Here is a 21049-nt window from a genome sequence, read left to right as displayed (position 1 = left end):
TGCCAGAACTCGATTCTAAAATGGCGTTTGTGTTCTCTTCTGTGACTCCAACCCAAGTCGAGCTCTTTGTTCCACTTTTTGGCAGGCTTCGCCACAGAAGCCTCCAAAAGTGGTGCCACTCTGTCTGGGTACCACAGGGAGTGTGGGAGGGGGTTTAGGCACCCTGGACTGAGTTACCTTGGTAACTCAAGTCGCACTCTTGTGTGATAGGCCCGACGACACTACTGGTGGAGCCGTGCTGAACCGTCTCACCACTTTTCCCGACGACAGGGGAGATCTCCAGTCCGGAGAGTCTTCTTCCTTTGACTGGTGGGGATAACCAGTTTTCGCCTTCTTTTCACCTTCCTGGAGCATCTCGTGGCCGCCTTGCCCGTGCCAACCACCACGGCAACTGGAATACCACGGTTTACCACTTTCATCCTTTTTGTGTGAACTATCTACAAAGACTCTTTGGTCATAACCCCACTGGTGAACCTGGATCCCTTCTGCTTGCTCTCTCCAAGAGTGGGCCTTGCAATTGACTTCCTTGCTCTCCAGTAGAACTCTGCCTATCCTGCCTTACTGTGGTTCTTTGAAAAAGTATTGAAACTTGTGTGCTTCTTTAACTCTGCCTTTTTCCCTCCCTTTCGTTACAACTTATTAGAGTGTCATCTTATGTTAAGCGCTCACCTCTGTCTGAAAATAAGTGGTGTTTTTCACTAAGACTTGTCTAATAATTGAATAGGGTTGTATATATATGATGGTGACTGTGTGCTGAAATTACTTACCTCGTTTTTGCTAGTGTGATTTACAAGCGTGCTTTTAAATTAATAATTATATACTTTTACACAAAAGCTCTGGTCAGTGTTTTTGTACTACTGTGTTTCTGTACTACTGTGTTTCTGTACCTATTGTGTATACTCTGCATACTGCCTAACTCTTCTTGAGGGAAGTCTGACTGCTCAGCCACAGCTACCAAGTGAATCTGTGTGGTACAGACTACTACCAAGTGGGTTTACTGCCAAACACCTGTAGTCCTAAATCTTTTGCAGTGGTCCCTAAGGGAACTGCACAGCTTTCTGCCTAACAGCGTGTGACGCCGGAATTATAAAATCATACGTGAATAAAGTTACATGCATTAGTTGTCCATCTTTGTCCTACCTGGGCTTAGTATATGGGCCACCTGTTTACTGTGATGGAACAACAAGGGAGGTGGCAGAATACCCATGGGTGTAGGAACACCATGCCAGCGGGTGTAGGAACGTGTGGGCTGCACAGAGATATGCATATAGATATTACTCTCACTGCAGCACCCTCGAGGCTGCTATCTCTATGGGCCCCGAGCGCCAAAAATCCCATTGTTGTGCTTGATTGCTAAGCAACCTGTGCTACGTGTCCTCATTCCGTAGAGAGGGACAACAGACTAATGAACGTCTCAAACCCTGGCCATCTTGAAATATTGCAGTATATCAGTAACCCGTACGAATGTTACAGGCATCATATGCGACAGAGAAACTCTGCATAGGATGACTCCTTCCCTTTGTCTGGTGTGACCAACCAAACCTGAGACGAACTACAATCTGAGGCATCTCACAATGTGCTGTGGCATCCCAGAGCTGCAAATCACAAATACAAGGATCCCTCCTACCCAATGGTAGTGCATTGTCTTGCCAAGGCCAAATCCGTCCAACTCTGCTGAGCTCCAGGTGAACCTTCAGAGACGCAAACCGACTCATCCAAGTCCCCTCACCATAGTGCAGGACTCCAGGAATCAAAGATGATTGTCCGGGCGAATTGTCTCCTTTGTTGGTGCTGCAGAAAAGGCGCCAAATCAACAGACTAACCGGAGAAGCTGATGAAATTCGTGCAATAGGTCCTCCCTCGAAACTGCGGTTGAGAGGTCCCATCCATTGTCCTGCCTTTCATCACCAGACCAAGGAATCTGAAGGTCGGGTCCAGCACTGGCACATTGAGGAGAATCCAGCCACGAACATTTCTTCTAACCAAAGGTACTGTGGGGAGAAAAGGTATAGCTTGCCTTAATCCAAGAAGTCGCTCCAGCGTTGGAGTGTACATAGATTTGTCCAGCATGTCTAGACATACCTCAGACCCAAGCTGCCAGTTTGTGTCCCTTTTTTGAGTCCTTTAACAGGGTCTCCACTGTTGAGTTATTCTTCTAGTATCCTCACCTAGAGACTGAAATTATCCACAAGAACATTTGCTATTCTGCTGCTTTGTAAGAGTTTGACCCCTCTCCAAACTGCCTTTTAGCTAGGGTTGCAAATTGCACTTTAAAAGCCTTAGTGTGTGAGGAAACTGCCTATAGAACCTTAAGCTCTGCTACTGTTTGACTAGCCAACTGTTTTCCTTCCAAAAAGACTTTATCTTACGTGGTTTTGCTAACTAAATACAATTACCGTATATCTGTGTGTGCGCGCCAGTGCGCAGCATTTCCAATAATACGGTAGAACTGTCATTAGTGTCAAAAGCTGTCATATTTGTAACGGTGGGCAACAACAAACTAAGCAGTGGCCTTTGAAAAGTATCTACAAGTAATCTTATGTATTTTGGTTTAATGTGCGAAGTATTTTAAAACATCTTGTGTTAATTTAATAAATATATATTTTATATAATTAGTTTGTTTCTCTTTGAATTGCATTACTAACTGCGTTCTGTATCCTTTCCCTACAGCTCACATCTTCCTCCTATGATCAGTGGGCGGGAGCGGTCGGGAGCGGTGCTCCTCTACTTCTTTTAATTAAGGGTTACAGTTCCTATACTTTTAATTTAAAAAGAAACCGTTCCGGAATGGTTTCGTTTTAAAATGAAAGTATAGGAAGAAGTTGAAACTTGCACATTCAGTGCACTGCAATGAGCGTTTCCCTAAACAGCAGGAGACATGTTTTGGTGTTTGTATAGTGTGTGGGAGGGGCGTGGTGATGGGATTTGTGCGGAGAGGTACAGGCCAGTTGGGAACATAATTCCACTACTTCTTTTCGTACACTTCGACCACTACTGCCTGTGATAAGCCTGACTCCTCTGCCACTCTACCTAGGTTTCATGAGTAGTACAGACTGATACTAAGAGTTTGGAATCTGTATACCATTGGGATAGTTTTATGTAGTCTTACCTCAAGTGGACTTTAGGAAAACGCCCCTAACTGCATGCTCTACCAAATCTGAAGATGGCCACCAGGGTTGGAGCTTAGGGAGACGACTGTTATTAGTTGGGGGCAGTATGATCCAAAGGACAGTGATTGGTTATAGAGGAGTCAAGCAGCTTTTGGGTTGTAGCAAAACTGCTTTCTTTTTTACCAAGGATTCCCAGCCTGATGATTAGGCATATTCATGAGCATGTGAATCCATGCCAGACTCGTGCTGGAGAACAGGAGTTACAGGTAAGTAACTGGTTCCTTGTTCGTGGCATTTGGTGCCCTGTGAGAAACCTGAGGGTATTCTCACTTCTACTCCCCTGGGATCTTCTGCGCAGGGGCCAGGGACAGGCCAACACTATTGGATCCTGACCCTGGGGGTGGAGAAGCAAGGGAGGATCACCTGGGTGGAGGGTCCTTTGGGATTGGGAGTGAGGTATGCTCAGGCGAGACGCAGCATTCCCTATTTCCATTCCAAGAAGAACCCTCTATTCCAAGGATAGTTATGGGATATTGTTGTCAGTGTCCCATTGACCAAGAAAAGGATATGGGATACCACCAGTCCAGACGTACCAGAAAGAGGGCAAAAAGGGCTGAGAGTAAGTTGGGCGTGACATGGTATCCCCCTTTTCCTAGAGACAACCAACCCATCCCATTCCCTACCTTTATGGGCTATTGTAAGCCAGCTCCCCTTATATCCGCACAATTGACTCTTGGCAGTACTGGTACAAAGAAGAGGCAACTAAGAGTAATGAAGACTACACTGTTTCACCACTCTGGTACTGGGATGAGGAAGATGCCTGATAAGAGCTGTGAGGGTCAGGTATGTACCTTTAATTATGGGCAAGAAGGAAGCATGCACAACTGCAGCCGGTCAAGGGGCAGCAGGTGTATAAAAAGAGACCAGCCCAGCAAGAGAGAGGGCGACATGGAAAACGGGGAGACCTGTTGAGGAGAAACAGAAGGAAAAGACCAGCAGGACCTGTGGCGAACTGTGGGGAGCGGAGCGCACTGAGACAAAGTGTTTTGAGACTGGCTTTAAAACTCCAAACACTGTGTGCAGAGTTTGCGCAGCGGGAAGCAGTAGCGAGCTGAGCCGATCCGGTAATCCTGAATACTGGTGCGAGTTGAATCTGCTGCGAGAGCCACGCCGGAGCCTCTTAAAGGCAGGCTGAAGACCCCTAACCATTGTGGTATCAGTGAAGGCAGAGGAATCCTCCTGCGATGCTGTGTGTGCATCCAAGCGCTCAAGATCTGGTGAGTTTCAGTGACACAAGAATCACTGAGCATCTCAGCACGTGACCAGGATACCTTAAAGAAACAGTATCACCAACCGCATTGTTTGTGCTCTTAAACTGTAAACACAATTTGATACAAACTGACAAGCCATTGTGAAAGCAAATAGAAGTCTTAAGAAGAGAAAATATATCTGCAAATAAACTTTCCCTTTGTGATTCAATTAAGGCTTTATACAGAAAGTGTTATAAACATGAAAAGGGAAAAAGAAATGTTGCGCAAGCCACAGACATTGGTTTGAGTGTTAGCTAAATAAACTAAGGAAATGTTGGGAAACTTTTCAAAACAAATATATATGGATTTTCCCAATGAAAGGCACGTTTTGAAGATTTATTGAAAATATATTGCACAACAATTTAACTCAAATCTTGCAGACAAGTACATTGCGGGCTGAAGAAAGCCAAATAGTGAACTTTGTAAGCCAAACAGTGAACGTTGTAAATAAATACAGTGCAGCAATACCAAAGAATGGCCGCAGGTGGTTTACTTTCTCTGGTAGAGCCAGGAGGCTACCAAGGAGAGGCCAGACAAGGTTGAATGTTGTCCACCAAAGCCAAGAGGCCAACAAAGAGAGGGATCCTGGTTGCGTGACCTGTGATGGGTGGACCGTGTGGTCTGACAATTGCTCCAAGACCAGTGAGCCCTGAACTGTGAAAACCCCATTGTTTAAATAACTGAAAGAGGTATACTTGGCGGAACTGAATTCTTGGGGAAGGGAGCCCTGAGATGGAAAGAGGGTATACTGGTTGTCTCGAGAAGAAACCTTGAGGCTATCTTTTCTTTGAACTGTGCTATTTGGAACTTGGGAAAGCGAACCTCGAGGATTGTATGGATCTTTGTTACCTATAGTGGGAGAGAGGTAATTCTGAGACTTTTGTGGAACTTTCTTGAACTTGGGGAAGGGTAGCTGAAGAAGAAGCTGGGAGCAACTCAGAACTTTGTGTTGATCACCATTTCTTTAATTATTGACATCCCTACACATTGTTTAGCTTTAGTTGCGAGGGCAAGCATAGGTTTTCTGACACAGACAGATTTTTAAGTTGAACTCTTTGACTCAGGCGTTCCTTAGATTCGTAGGGAAATCCCACCTTTGCATAGGGCAAGGTAGGCCTGCTGCCATCCTGACATTTGAGTTCATGCATTACTTTGTTTTGAATCTGTTGTCTGTGCTGTACTTCATGATACCTTCACACCCCACAGCTCTGGGTAAAGGGCTTTCCAAGTCCTCTGTCTCCCACTGGCTGTTACGCTGTATTTCCTACTGTCATTGCAACGCTAACAGGCCTCTTCCTGGTCAGCCTAGAGCGCACTTCATGAGGACCGTTCCTCTACCCCCTTCCTCTCCGGTGTCCCGCTGCTTGATATCTGCAGAGCGGCCCTTGGCGGGATGTCCGCATCTTCCACTAGATTCTACTGTGTGGATAGGGATTCACTGGAGGAGTCCAAGGTCGGACAAGCAGTGCTCTGTCATCTGTTTGCATAAAGTGAGCAATGCCTAAGGTGATCCTGTTACCTCTACCAATGTTTTTGCATTGTATGCATCTGTGTATATACGGTTTTATAATCTATTCAAACACCATGTGAATCTATGAAAGATTCAATGCTTGAGAAACAATAAGTTACTTACGTGCAACTCCTATTGCTGTCTCAAATTTAAATATAAACTGCCTTAATGTTAGAGGATTTCTCATCCTGACAGCAGGGAATATTCAAATAGCTTGCAAATCTATGAAAGATGCCTTTACTGGAAACAGGAATTTTACAGATAAATGACATTGGGCCTAATTACGAGTCGGCTTTGCTGGAATGCGGTGATTCTGTGTCGACGGTGACTCCGCTTCCGCGACCGCAAGGTTGCGGAAAGAAGGGCCGATTACGGCACATGGGTCGCGCGCAACACACCGAGGTGGAAACGGAATCACTGCCGTCACATAAACACCTACGTGCACTGACTTAGCGCCACAGAAAACGGCGCTAGAACCGTATCTGCCCCCACCGACACGGAAACACCGTAAGCGGAAATACCATGACCTCGGGGAAAAAAACGGAAACAGAGAGGCGGCCATTATATAAAGCACAATCCACTGCCATTCTCAGACATCACTGGTCAGATCACCTCCCTGAGACTGACAAACCATCCAACACCATCATGGCATCCAGGATACCAGCACGCAGACAGAGAAAGCAGCGCTTCAGTGAGGCTGAGCTCACAGTACTGGTGAAGCACATTGTTGAGCATGCTGAAATGCTCTTTAGTGCAGATCAGCGGCACGCTACTCAGCAACGCTGCAAGGAGGTGTGGGCAGAGGCAGCACGCAAGTGCACAGCGGTTGGCGTGACCACACGCTCAGTGAAGGAGTGCCACAAGAGGTGGGATGACCTCAGGCTCCGGGTGCGCAACCTCATCACAGCACACTGCCAACAGAGCAGTGGTACTGGTGGAGGCCCTGCATCCCCTCTGAAGCTGCAATCGTGGGAGGAGCGCTGCAGCAATGTCATGCACCTCGAAGGCATCCACGGCATAGGAGAGGCAGAGGCAGGAGTGAGCCCACCTGCAGATGCTGGTAAGTGCACAGAGTACAAAGCCATACGTGTGATTGGGAGTGACCCAATGGACCCACTCCCAATGCTCCCCCCCAAACAGGGCAGGAGTGACCCAATGGACCCACTCCCAATGCCCCCCCCAAACAGGGCAGGATTGACCCAATGGACCCACTCCCAATGCCCACCCCCAAACAGGGCAGGAGTGACCCAATGGACCCACTTCCAATGCCCCCCCCCCAAACAGGGCAGGAGTGACCCAATGGACCCACTGACTGGCCAAACGACGAGTATCACATCCCCAACGCACGATCCCTCGAAAAGCACACAGTGCGTGTCTGACTGGAAGCAGAGACACACACCTGCGTGTATCAATAGTCAAAAGTGTTGAATTGCAAGTGGACATGGATTGTGATGTTTGATGCATCTGATGGACACATTACGTAACACCACACAACCAACCGCATGCCCTCTGTATCCCCACAGTCGTGCAAAGTGACGGCGACGACGGACAAGAGGCTGCGCAGCGGACAACTGCAGGCGCACAACGCAGCACTCATGTCCAGGAGGATGATGCGAGCTGCTCTGGCACACAGGCACCGGCTGCAGCAGGCACACAGGCAAAATCAGGCACACCGGCTGCAGCAGGCACACCGGCTGCAGCAGGCACACCGGCTGCAGCAGGCACACCGGCTGCAGTAGGCACACCAGCATACGACACCATCCCCATGCAGCCACCCACCCTGGCCCCGGATGATGATTTGCAACCCATCTGCACAGCTGAGGAGCCTGCATCAAGTGTTGGGAGTGCCCCGGCCATGCAGGTCGAAGCAGTACAACAGGGTGAGGGGGACAACATGGATGGCCAGTCACCCATCCATGGCCTACAGTTCATCCCCCCTAGAACTGCACAGCCCCATGTGCTCCCCAACTCCATCCATGGGCGAGCTCTGTACACGATTGCAGCACATCGAGCAACAACAGGTCACACCGACGCAGCTGGTTGAAAGACAGCTGGAGGAGGCCAGGCTGCAGTGTGAGGAGGGCATGCAACAGCAGGAAGAGGCCAGGCTGCAGCGGGAGGAGGCCAGGCTTCAGCGGGAGGAGACCAGGCTGGGAGAGCAATGCCACGTCGGTGCGTCGGCTCACCAGGTCAATTGGACGATTTGTGGCCACAATCCTCACCCTGGTACGCCATGTCAGGGAAGGGAACAGTGTGCAGTCCAGCATTGCCGAGTCAATGGTGGTAGCCCAGCAGGCGTTTCATGGACACTTGCCCATAGTTACACCAACAGTCACCTCAGCCAGCAGCACTCCATCCAGCTCGGCCACTGGCAGCCCACAGAGGCATTCAAGTCGGTTGACTGGATCCGCCAGCAAGGACACACCTGCGCACAAGCACCCCCGCAAATAGTGGCATGTGGGGATGCCAGTCAACATGACATTTGGGGACACCATGGGTGTTGGAGGGGTGGGAATGTTTGGGTGGTGGGGGTTGCCCATTTGGTGGTTAGTTGTTAGGGGCCTGGTTGGGGGTGGGAACGTTTGGGTGGTTCGGGTGGTGGGTGGGCATGGGTGTACAGCTTCCCTACCTAATGCACTTTCTTCCCTGTTTAATTGATAATACAAAACCTTTGAAAACTACTATAATGAGTGTACATCTGTCATTTCATTAGCAGACAAAAATCATTTATTCACTGGCATCGTCATATCCATGCTTTGCTGTCAATGTGCAGTCTCTCAAAAGTAAATGCGAATGAGTGCATCCCATGCTTGTTGGCCATCTTGCGCACCCCTGGGAGGTTGTGCTGCCACACCATCTCCATACCCATCCTCATCTTCTGCGTCTGGGGGCAGCGGAATGTTCCTGCGCAAGCACAGATTGTGCAGCATGGCACACAGAAGCACAATTTTACCCGTCTTCACTAGGTTGTAGAGCAGTGATCCTGCAGATCTGCTCAAGCAGCGGAACCTGGCCTTCAGTAGGCCAAATGTCCTCTCAATCATGCCATGTGTGCCTTGTTGTACGCCTCCTCATGCCTGTTCCTTGGCCTGCGTACAGGTGTCATCAGCCATGGCGTGAGTGCATATCCAGCATCACCTACATGGTATGTAAATGTGTGGGACATGCCAGTGTTTGTGGTTCATCTCACAATCTGATGCAATGCAATATTGTGTCATCATACATTCATCCATATGGGCCTAGCCGTGGTCGGAAGGGCGGGTGATTGCCATCCATGGGTAATTGTTGTAGATGGTGGCATTTGGACATTGCACTATTACTTGCTGTGCATATGAAGTGGACCTTATACACGATAGTGGTTAGTAAATAAGGCACTGTGCAATGACAAGCACAAATGGGGGAGTCATTCCATGCCCTGTGATGATGTGGCTGTTGCAGGATGTCTCATGTGCAGCCGTCATGTGCTTTGGGGGGGATGTGGTCCTAAGTGTGGGTGGCTGGATTGAGTGGATCAACGTGTAGGGCCTGTTGGTAGCTTTGGTCGTATGTCTCCTTAGGCAGGGTGTGTAATGGGGCAACCGGTCATGTGTAGATATATGATGTGTGGGTTATGCTGACCGTCCATTACATGGGCCAGGGGGGTGATGCATGTGCAGTTGTAGCAGCCCACTTAAACAGGTCATTGGCCTGGGCACTCAACACACTTCAACAGGGCCTATGCATTGGCAGCTGTACTCACCCAATAGCCATGTGCTTTGTCCAGCGTAGCGTTCCATGTAGCGTGGCAATGTAGAATTCCGCAGGACCATTGAGTCATGTGTTGACCCCGGAAAACGTGCGCAGCAATGTGTAATCAGCAGTCCGGCATCACATACCATCTGTACATTCAGTGAGTGGTACTGTTTCCTATTGCGGTACACCATCTCCATTGCATGTGGTACTGTCAGCTCTATGTGGGTGCAGTCTAATGCACCTATGCAATTTGGCATGGCTGCAATAGCATGGAATACCAACTTGGTTGCAATGACCTCTGCAAGTGTACAGGTGTAGGGCGATGTGTTCCGACACATGGTGCAGCAGAGCGTCCAGTACCGGTCCCAATATTTTTGAAAAACAGGGTTGTGAGAGCCCGTGCAGCTCACCAACTGTGTGCTGATAAGTTCCGGTGCTTAGGAAATGCAGTACTGACACCACGTTCAGGAGGAGGGGGGGGGATTGCGGTCGAGATGGCAATGTGGCTGCTGATGCAGTCCTCAATCACGACGGTGATGTACATGATTGTTGGACGGTCCAGCCGGTATAATGTGTGGATCTGTCCTGGGGTCAGGTTCCAGGGTGAGGCCCTGATGTGGGATGTTTCAGGCTGCGGGGTCGTGCCGGCTGCGCAATTGGGTTTGGCATGGGTGCAGGGTTTGCTAACTGACGCCTGCGCCTCCGCCACATCCTCCTCTGCACCATTGCTGCCACCATGTGCACTGCTGCCTGTAGGTTCAATAGTCCCAGTCCCAATGCTGCTGCCTGCATTGTTGTGTTTGGAGTTGGTCTGGGTGTGGGTGTGGCCCTTTTGTAGCCTCCCAGTGACCTGCTGGGTCCGGCTGGCCTCATTTGGGGCACCTGTGGCCTGATTCCCCTCAATTGGTACTGTTTAACGTCATGTTCGCGGTGGCATCGATACCGCCTCCGTGGCCACGTTTTTTCTGCCATTTTTGTGGCTGTTTCCATGTCTATGGTACTCGTGATGCCCATGGTGTTTCGTGTTGCCAGTAACTCGGTGGTTTCGCCGCCGTCGCATTCTACGGATCCCTTAACTCCGCGGCAGCGGTTTGTGATGGTGGTTTTTCCGGGTCCCTGGGTCGTGATTGCACGGTCACGGAAACAACGCTGGTATGGTTTTACCGGTGCCGTTAAGTCCGGGTCGGCGGACTCGTAATGAGACCCATAGTCCTTCTTCCTTCCATGGGTTCTGTTCTTATTTGGGAGTCTATCAAAGATTAGGAGTCTGTGGCAAGGAATCCTTTCAGAGAAAAAATACATGAATTTCTCTTATGTTTTTTACTGATAGAATGAGTCCTTCCCCCCACAGATTCTTCATCTTTTAACCAAACGACCCCTGGTGATGGATACTTTGTTCACCTCTTGCTGTTCTCTGGTCCCTCAATTGCCCAGTGCTAGGAACAAAATTATGCACTGAAGTCAGAGGGTGCTGCTGCCTCCATTTATACTGCCCCTGATGTCTAATTCAGCATCATGGGTCTCAAAAACTCAGAGCAGAGGCGACACAGAGCCACACTGCACCCCTGTTGACTGACATTTTCTGACATCACTTCAGAAAAAATGCAGTAAAATATATGTAAGAAGAGGAATCGGTGTGCTTTGTAAAGAACATTGTTGAGAGGTAAGTCTTTTTTTCTTTTTGTCTTTTGTCAGACAAATGTTTTTTAAAAATTAAGGTTTTGTTGCAGCAGCGCCCGTTGGTTGCAATACATTAGACCTGTCATAGCAACTCATGCTGAAACATATTTTCTTTTTTCCCCCAACTGTTTCCAGTAGGTGTTTTTTTGTGCAGTACAGCGATTATATTGCAGAGATTTTATAGAAATGATGATTGCCCTTGGTTTGTAGACAGTGTCCATATTGATGTTCATCTAGAATTTGGCTTGAAATGCATATTTTGAACTGACACATGGTCATCTGTTTTGAAGCAGTCATGGGCTTTATTGTGTAAACGTTTTATTTTTGCTAATAGGTTGGATCAGTCGAACACAGTTCGAGGAGACCTGGGCTACTCTTCTCGGTGTGCTTGTAACTCAGCCAATTGTGATGGATCAAGAAGAAAGTCAACCTGAGGTAAGTTATTGAAGTTATTTTTTAAATAAAATGGTTTTTGGCTATTAAATACATACATATAGCCCTTTCATCCAGTACAGTGGACATTATTGTGAAATTGACGCAGAAAATTTTAAAAAGTTGGTAACCATTTGCGGGATAATAAAAACGCCTAACAATGTAGATGAAATACAACAATTTAATAGAGGAGAATGCAGATTCCTGATTCTGAATAGTAGGTGGGAGGTCTTCCCTTACTCAGTTTATCCATAAAAATGGCAATATAATCTACTATGGCATTCTCTCCTAGTGTTCCTGTGGCTCCTTCCTTAAATACACTACATGGGACCCTGTACCCATCAGGAAAACCCCCCTTCTCAAAAATGGAGTCCAGTGTGTGCATGGACAACCCTCCTAGTAGGCAAAAAGCAGGCATTAATCTTATTGTACCAACTGTGCATCAGCAAACGTATTGGAACATCACTGTAAAGATGGAACTCTTCTGAAAAGGTTTTTGTGGGTACACAAAATACAAATTGCATCCAACTACCGTTCATGCCTGCTGTAACATTTCATTATGTGGTAGATGAAGTTCCACCCTTGCAGAAAGATAATCTGCATTCTTCCGGATTTCTAAACTGAACAACAGTATTCCTCTATTGAAGCAGTAGAGTGGGCCTACTAAATATTTGTGATAGCTTTGCCTTATTCCTAGTAATTCTCACATGTCCCATAAGTGATTGTCGAAAGAGATTGCTTTACTTTAAGAGACCAACAATCTGGTTGCATTCCTGATGCCATTTTCCTACATCCTAGTGGATTGTAGGGTTTGAAAAAGTCACTTCTTTATGCTTATATGTCCATGTGGTTATGGTCTTGTTAAGGGGAACCCAGTTGAATTAGGCACATTTACAAATTAGCTTCATTTCCTTCAGAGGGCACTCTGCACATGCGATGGGCCACTTTAATTGCACATGAGCATATCGTGCTCAATTGGTGACAATAGCCTTCCCTTCATGTGTATTTGGTAGTCTCTGAAAAAGATTGAAAGTGCTTCTTGCCATCTTCCACGTATTATCCATCCGCATCACCAGCCGCTTCTCCTCTAATGTGTCCTGCCTGGATAGCAATATACAGAACTGGTTGTGGCTCTGCACCTATCATTTATGGTCTAGCTGTTCCCCTTTTGATTCTGCCTCCACTGACCACACCAGCCTTCCTGGTGAGTTTGAAGCGCAGTGAAAATATCCTTTTAGTAGTACCTGAGAATGTGTGCCTACAGTGCCAATTCAATAATATAAGGCCAAGACGATCATGTGAAGTTAATGTGACGGAACTATGCGACAAGTGGTCTGATAACATCTTATTGCATAAATGTCACTGTTAAGCGTCCAAAAAGAAGTCTGAATGGTGCAGGTCACATTGCTGCCCGTCTTATATTTGGCAAGGTCTATGGTTAGCAGTAATATTCGCCACACAGTCTTCACTGAATTAACACTACAGACCCGGGCATGGTTTTTGAGGTGGATACTTTACATAAAGCAATTATTGGCACATTTTAACTTGGACAAACGCAGGTCTATCCCAAGTATTTCAATTGAAAATGTCATCTGATCAAATACACTTATTGGGATTAATCGACTCCTGGGTATTTTACAGAGTTTTCTGAGATCTTTGGCCATTGTGTATTATTAGATGAGTGGCTTCTGTGAGAGACAAATACCATAAGTGATCAAGCATTGACTTTAGATCACTGTATCACAGGTTAAGGTTTGCCTTGCCCTGCCCTCCTTTAACACAGTTTGAACTTTACTGTAGCTGTTGTGAGGAACCCCAGGGGGTCCTACCATCTACTCCTCTTGGGTCTTCCTCTCAGGTGGCCAGGGAAAGGCCATTGCTTTTGGCTCCTGACCCTTGGGATGTAGATGCGAGAGTGTCACCTGGGTGCAGGGTCCTTGGGGATTGGGGAGAGGATATCCTGTAGATTGTGGCTGATCTTAGACTTCAGCTGGGGGTTTTGGTTGTCCTGGGGGATTTCAACCTCCATCCTAATGACTCCGCCGACGCTCAGGTGGCTCATTTTATTGCAGCAATGGCAGAGTTGTGTCTTACCCAACGGATTGTTGGCCCTACCCACCAGCTGGGTAACAATCTCGATCTTATCTTCTCCCTGCCCCCCTGTGCTGGCCACCTCTTTTGCCCACCTCCCTGTCCTCTGGTCAGACCATGGCATTGTCCTTTTTCTCAGTGAACTCTTTCACCTGTTCCTGTTCTACAGTTCTCCCCCTCCCTCCTAAAAGGTATTGGGGGAAGGTCAAGCATTCTGACATCGCCGTGGCGATTATCCAGCAGCAGCCAGGCAATGTCGCTGGTGATTTTCAGTCTCTTACTGCTACCCTTGTTGCAGACTCCCTTGTGCCCCTTTGGGGCTGTAAAGCCTGTGCTCGACCTTCTGAACCTTGGTTCTCAGCAGATCTGGCCAAGCTTCGGTTAACTCGCAGGCAAGCCGAGCGTAAGTGTCACTTATCGTACTGTGCCTCATCCCACCTGGCCCTTCATCAAGCTACAGCCTCCTATCAGGCAGTCATTGTGCTAGCTAAATACATGTTTTTTTTGCTGCACAGGTGGAAGCCTTTGCTAACTCCTCTAAGGAGCTGTTCAAAGTAGGTTGCTCCCTCTCTTCTCCATCCGCTAATTCCGGGGTGGCCCCTTCTCAAGGAACTTGTGACTCACTGTCTTCCTTTTTTGATGATAAAATTGTCATTAATCTGTTCCTCGGCCGGCCTCTGTCCTCCCTCAGGTGGCTCAGATGGCATGAGCCTGTCCTCCTCTGCCTGGTCTACTTTTCCAGTCTTTACAGAGTCTGCCGTGACTACAGCTGTGCTCTCTCCTCAATTGGCCTCTCCTGCTAATCCCATTCCACTCAGTATCCTTAAGGACATTTGCACCTAAATTGCACAGCCCCTTACGGCAGCAGTTAGTGCCTCGTTTACGTCAGCTCGCATTCCTAGATCTCTTAAGCATGCTCTTATTCTTCCGCTGCTCAAAAAACCTGGTCTTTACCCTTCTACACTTTTGAATTTCCGTCCTATTTCTCTTCTCTCTTTCCCTACGAAACCTTTGGAAGCTTTGTTTACTCCTCTTCTCTGTTCTTTTCTTGAGGACTAGGGATGCCTCAACCCTTTCCAGTCCGGATTTGCGCCCGGCCATGGTACTGAGTCTGCCTTAGTTGCAATGGTTGATGATCTGGTCCAGATCGTTGATCAGGGGGGCTCTGCTGCCTTGATCCTGTTAGATCTCTCCGCCGCTTTCGACGCTGTCAATCATGAAATTCTGGTTGAGCGATTGCCTGAAGCCGCGGCCTTTCTGGCCTGGTCCTGGACTAGTTTGCTTCCTTCCTTGCTGCTCGCTCCCAGTCTCGTTCCCTCCCTCCGTTTCTTTCTGTGGCGAAAACCCTCACTTGTGGTGTCACCCAAGGTTCTGCTCTTTCCCCTCTCCTCTTCAATCTATATATCTGCCCTTTGGTGAAGCTGATTCACTCTTTTGGATTTCAGTATTTCTCCTATGCTGACGATACGCAGAATATGGTGAGACTTGACCCCTCCTGCCCGGCCTCTGTGAAATGTTCCTGCTTCTGTCTGCTTGCCATCCACACCTGGATGAGAAGAAACTAGCTTCACCTTAATGGCGATAAGACAGAGAGGTTCTGGTGGTCAGGTCCTCCCCGGCCTCTTTCGGATGGTCCTCTGCCTTTTGGCCTTCCGTCCTTGGCCCTCTGCCCACGCCCTCACTGGTGGTTAAAAACCTGGGGGTAAGGCTCTCAGATTCTCTTTCCATGCAGAGCCATCAGTGCAGTTTGCCAATCAGTCCATTTTGAGCTTTGTGTACTGCGTAAAGTTCTTGCGTTTTTCTCCGTTGGTCCCTGGTGGTGTCTTCTCTTACCTCTGGCTCGCTAGATTATTTCAATGCACTCTATTTGGCTCAGCCAGCCTATATTCACCAGCGGCTTCAAGTGCTACAAAACTCATCGGCCCAGCTTGCAAAACTCGGCGGCCCGGCTTGAAGTAGGGGCCCCCAGCTTTTGTTCGGCCTCTCCTATCTTGTCCAAACTGCACTGGCTTCCAATGGCAAAACGCAACACATTAAATTTAAGGCCCTGTGTGTGGTTTATCGCACTTTTTATGATGAAGGTCCAGAATTTCTGCAGGTCAAATTTCGGCCCTATGTCCCTGTTTGGCATCTGCGTTTCGCTTGATCTTTTGAGGATCACAGTTCAGGTTGACTCGCATTAGGGGTCGTTCTTTCTAGGTTGCAGCTGCCTCTCTGTGGAACTCCATGCCGTTATCTCTACGGGCCATGGAGAGGACCATCTAAAGTTCTGCTGTGCCTTTAAAAACTTTCCTCTTCACAGCTTAGCTGGCCGCTCCTTTCAGTCTCTGTTTCCCCAGAGCCATGATGCCCTAGTTGTGGTAGGTGCGCTTTATAAATTATTATTACATTACATTACATAACATATTCACAGGCGAGACATGGTATCCCCCTTTTCCATATGAGAATCAACACCACCCTCCCCTGCCTTTATAGGCTATTGTATACCCTCCCCTCTCAATTACTCTCATTCATTCCACTGTAGTACTGGGACAAAGACGAGACAACTAGGAGGAATACACACTAACGGATCCGTTCACCATTCTAGTACTGAGACGAGGAGGAGGCCTACAGCATGGTAAGGGCCAGGCATATCCAGAATGCTTAACTAATTGTGGTCAGGCAATTTAGCTTAAAGACTCGCACCTACAACCTATTAGACGGTGGAGTTGGAGAGAACAGAGGGAGGCCTGCAGAATGTGAAATCCTGCAGTGTACGTGGCCGGTTGGGGTGGTCATGTCAGGATACCACGGGACACCAGCGAGAACTGGAAGAAACTGTGGCGCAGAGAGGGATGCTAGCAAGCCCAGCTAAAATGGCCACAGGTATGTAAGCTCCCATGTGCCCCAGCAGATCCGGGCATAATCCTGACGTCCCTAACTCGGTACACTCCTAGCCTCATCTGCCCACAATTGATGCTAGATAATAGCGACAAAGTTTGGAGCGTCTTCGTGACCTAGCAGCCGGATAGACCTGATTCTGCTAGCGGCAAGGAGAATGCTGCGATCGCAGCGGCTGAAGAGGAGCTTGAACAGAGAGATGTGAGCGCTGCTGCCACCGGTGGAGGATTACCCTGTGGATTTGACAGCCAAGCTGGCTGGCGAGCTGTGGCACCGGCTGTGGGGAGAGCGACTGTCGCACCCAGCAATTCAGTGATCAGGGGGCAGCCCATGGGTCGAGTGGGGACCCAAAAGCCGTGCCGCCGGCGGATGGGGAAGCGGCGGTGGACCCTCACCAAGGAGCTGCTCAGTGATTCAGGACATGTCATCCCGTGATGAGGATTCCTCCCAAGGTACGGTGGAGACATAAGCAGGAGCTTATATAACGGCCGGCTCACAACGTACATGACCGGGCTGAACATAGACCGGATCGGAACACCGCAGTTCCTGCTGGTTTCGCATGATGGTCGCTGGGCCTAGAGACGCTGCTATCGGTGGTGTGACAGTGGAACTGTGGATAACAACCACTCCGACAATAGGCCTTGGCTTATCCATTGAAATTCAATGTTAACTGGAATGCTGCCGGTGTGAATGGAATGGCATCTTGGTTATAAGGTTTTATTTGGGAAGACTTGTGGAGATTTACCATAACTGGGACACCTTGCCACATTGCCCCCTGAAGGTAGGATTGTGCAACATACCTTGGTGGATTTAAGTGGAAAACACAAGGGACTGTAGGCATCTACACCCATAGGAGAAGGGTGCTGGGTGGCCCACTCCGCTATATAAAGGAAGCAGTGGTTTTAGAGGGTGTTCTCACTGTTTGGAGGGGGGGGGTTCTAGATACACACTAAGGAGCCCATTGTATATTGAACTGACATCACAGTGATATGGCTAAAATACTTAAATGTATGACATGGAAATTCAGGGGTCTGCACTGCCCGTCTAAATGTCGGAAGGTACTATTATATATGCACGGTCATCAGATAGACGTAGCGTTTCTCCAGGAGACACACCTGACCCCAACGGGAGGGACGAGGTTTGGGCAGAGCTGGGGCTGTCATCGTTATTTCTCATCCTCTTACTCCTATTCCAGAGGGGTATGCTTCCTGTTGAAGGGGCTCAGTCGGGTTCCGTCTGAGCTCAGTGATTAAAGAGCAGGAGGGGCGGGCGTTACTGGTATGTGGGACTATACAGGGACAGACGGTCTTACTCATTAATTACTATGATCCCAACCAAGATTCAGTGGGAACATTGGAGTGGATTGCACGACCGTTAGAGGGAAACCCGACCAGAGCCATTGTATGGGCAGGAGACTTCAATGCAGTGATGGAACCCGACCTTGATAGAACTGGGGAGGGTCAAAGACCACTTCTGAAGCCAACCTGTAAGTTATGGGATCTATGCTGGGCCTGGGACCTAGTTGACATTTGGAGGGTTAGTCATGAAGGGGAGGTGGGGTATACATTCCACTCTTCGGTCCATCGATCAGCCTCCCGATTGGATTACTTTTTGATATCAGACGCAAGGGAGGGGTATTGGTGCCTGAGAATGAGATACTAGCATGCACATTGTCTGATCATGCACTGGTGATGCTGTCCCTAGAGATACCAGGGTGCATGGGTGAGAGACCGCTGTTGGTATTCAAGAGTGAAGGAATGACGAGTTATTTCGGGAAACGATAACCCGAGCTATTGATCAATTTTTTTAAGAGAATGTGGGCTTGGTTGATTTGCGGGTGGTGTTGTGGAAGAGTTTCAAATGTGTAATTCGGGGGAATGTATCTCACGGAAGAACGGGATATTGAGGCAAATAAGGTACATACTGGCAGATATGGGGTTAGTGGACACACCTGCCAGACAGGTGGAGATTAAGGAGCACTTAGATACGTTCAGGGACAGGGACCTGGCGCATAGGAAGGTGAAATTCTTGTTGGGAAAGGCATCTGTACATCAGTATGAGGAGAGACAACGCCCTAGCAAATTATTGCTGAGGGCCGTCCAAACTGATGCGCCGAGGAGTCAGGTTTTATCAATCAGAAACCTACATTGGAAGTCAAAGTTTGGGGATGAGGATATTGTCTGGAAATTCTGTACATTTTACAATAAGTTATATTCCTCGCGCACCCGGATGTCGCAGTTGGATAAACATAAGATATCTAGATCAAGTAGCACTGTATTGGTGTACGGATGAAGAGAGAGCAAGGCTGGTTCGCCCCATAGCAATCCCAGAATTGTTATCAGCAATTAAATCATTATCAGGGAGAGCTCCCTGGCCTGATGGCTTCACAAAACTGGCCCCACATCTACTTACAACGTTCCTGCAGGTACTGCGAGAAGGACCATTACCGGAGTCAATGAGTGAGGCAAAGGTTGTGTTATTGTTGAAGCCTGGGAAGGAGGTGGATGACTGTTCCTCATACCGCTCTATCTCACTTATGAATTTGGACAAAAGGAATCAAGCTCAATTGTTGGCGGCTAGTTTAGCACCCTTGATGCGCCGGTGTGTGAAGGCAGACCAGTCGGGATTTCGTTCAGGGCGATCCACCTCCTTTTGGCTGCAACGAATGTTCAGGCTTTTTTCAGCGGTTCGACAAGAAGACTCGGTAGTGGCTGCATTACTGGATGGCGCTAAAGCATTTGACTCAGTGGAGTGGTCCTTCCATTTTTCGCTATTACAGAGGATGGGAATGGGAAAGGGGTTCATTTCCTTGGTTTTATTGTTCTACGCCTCACATGTTGCGAGGGTCCGTGTGAATGGCCTACACGACAAGTGTACCACTGGGAAGAGGCAGGCGGCAGGGGTGCCCTTTGTCTCCGCTATATTTAAACAACTACTCACTATGAAAAGTAACTAGGCTCACTTACAGCATACCTTTATTGCTTTCGGCTGTGGTTCTTCTATCAATTCCTTTTAGTTTAAAATCGCAGTCACATTGAGCTTTCTATGTGATGTATGCAAAATCATGTTAACTTTCAATGCCTTGGGAGCAGAGCAGAGTGCCTAATCATGTATTTGTATGGGTTCTATGCTACACTGAGTTGCCCATATGCATTTATTGCTGTTTGATAATAGAAGACTGTGCAATACATTTATTTTGTAAGACTGGAAAATCTTGAACACATGCCTTGTATGTTTTGGGGCTGGTCTAATTGCATAGTTTATGCATCACATTTTTGATTGTCTGTTTCTTTACTGAAGTTTACATTCCTTTTTACAGGAAGAGACCAAAAGGACTCAAATAAATGTTCTTGCAGTGCAAGCTATAACTTCATTGGTGCTTAGTGCAATGACTATCCCTGTTCGCCCTGGCAATAAAACCTTTGCAGAGATACACAGGGAAACAGCATATTCACTGCAGGGTACAGCTGTGTAGGCACAGAGTGATCGTCTACCTTTATGAGGATGATATGGTGATATAAGTGAAGGATCCTCGGGTGAATGTGTCCCTGTTTATGGAGGCTGTGCTAGCCTTCAGGAAATTCTCAGGGCTAAGGATTCATTTAACACAATCGGTACTCTTCCCACTCTCGAACGGTACAAACTGATTCCAAGATTTGTATGGCTTCCAATGGCATGCAACCTACACGCAGTATTTGGGGATTGATATCGCACGGTCCCCAGAGATACTATACAGGCGCAATTATGAACAGGTGTTGGAGCATGCTCGAATGGTGCTGCGGATGTGGCTGCCTCTTACCCTATAGATTGCCATTAATAGCCGGTTTAAGCTAATTTAAGCTAATCCATTTTAAGTAATTGCACCAATTCTACTACACCCCTGCCAGGCTACCCAGGTTTTTTCCAGACGCGCCAGACAAATGCGCCCGGTGTACTGCTACACCGGCAGATTTTATACATGTGGCATGGAGCTGTCCCCCTATGTTACGGTTCTGGGAACAAGTATTGTGTAAAATGGGGAACCCTAACCTATGACCGCCCTACTAGGGTATACCAAGCTAATTTCAGGGAGTGCTCGGAAGCTGGCGGGACTGTTACTGCTGTTAGCTAAGAGAAGAGTGGCAATGGTATGTGGAAAATGAATGGGACCTAAGCTGGAATAATGGAGGGTAGGGGAATGGAGGGGAAGACTAAATGGAAATGAAGTATGGCAGAATGGTCCATCCTTGTGCTAGACCCAGGGACACATGGGGCCCATACAAACAATGTCTTATTGCCAAGCCCGAGAGGGTGCCTCGGACTCC

At 48.0% G+C, this 21049-nt stretch overlaps 1 protein-coding gene across 4 annotated transcripts in view; it reads left to right on the top strand.

Moving 5' to 3' along the window:
* Positions 1-21049, top strand: part of HTT (huntingtin) — a 2905635-nt gene that overhangs the window by 2398585 nt on the left and 486001 nt on the right. For all 4 annotated transcript variants that reach the window (XM_069632055.1, XM_069632053.1, XM_069632052.1 and 1 more), the window contains one exon: positions 11677-11777. In XM_069632055.1, coding sequence (XP_069488156.1) covers positions 11677-11777 — 101 coding nt within the window. The remainder of the gene's footprint in view (positions 1-11676; positions 11778-21049) is intronic.

Source organism: Ambystoma mexicanum, chromosome 6q (assembly GCF_040938575.1).
Source record: "Ambystoma mexicanum isolate Mex_15411 chromosome 6q, UKY_AmexF1_1, whole genome shotgun sequence".
NCBI classification, from domain to species: domain Eukaryota; kingdom Metazoa; phylum Chordata; class Amphibia; order Caudata; family Ambystomatidae; genus Ambystoma; species Ambystoma mexicanum.
Note: the sequence above shows the minus strand (reverse complement) of the source record. Positions and strands in the feature narration are given on the sequence as shown.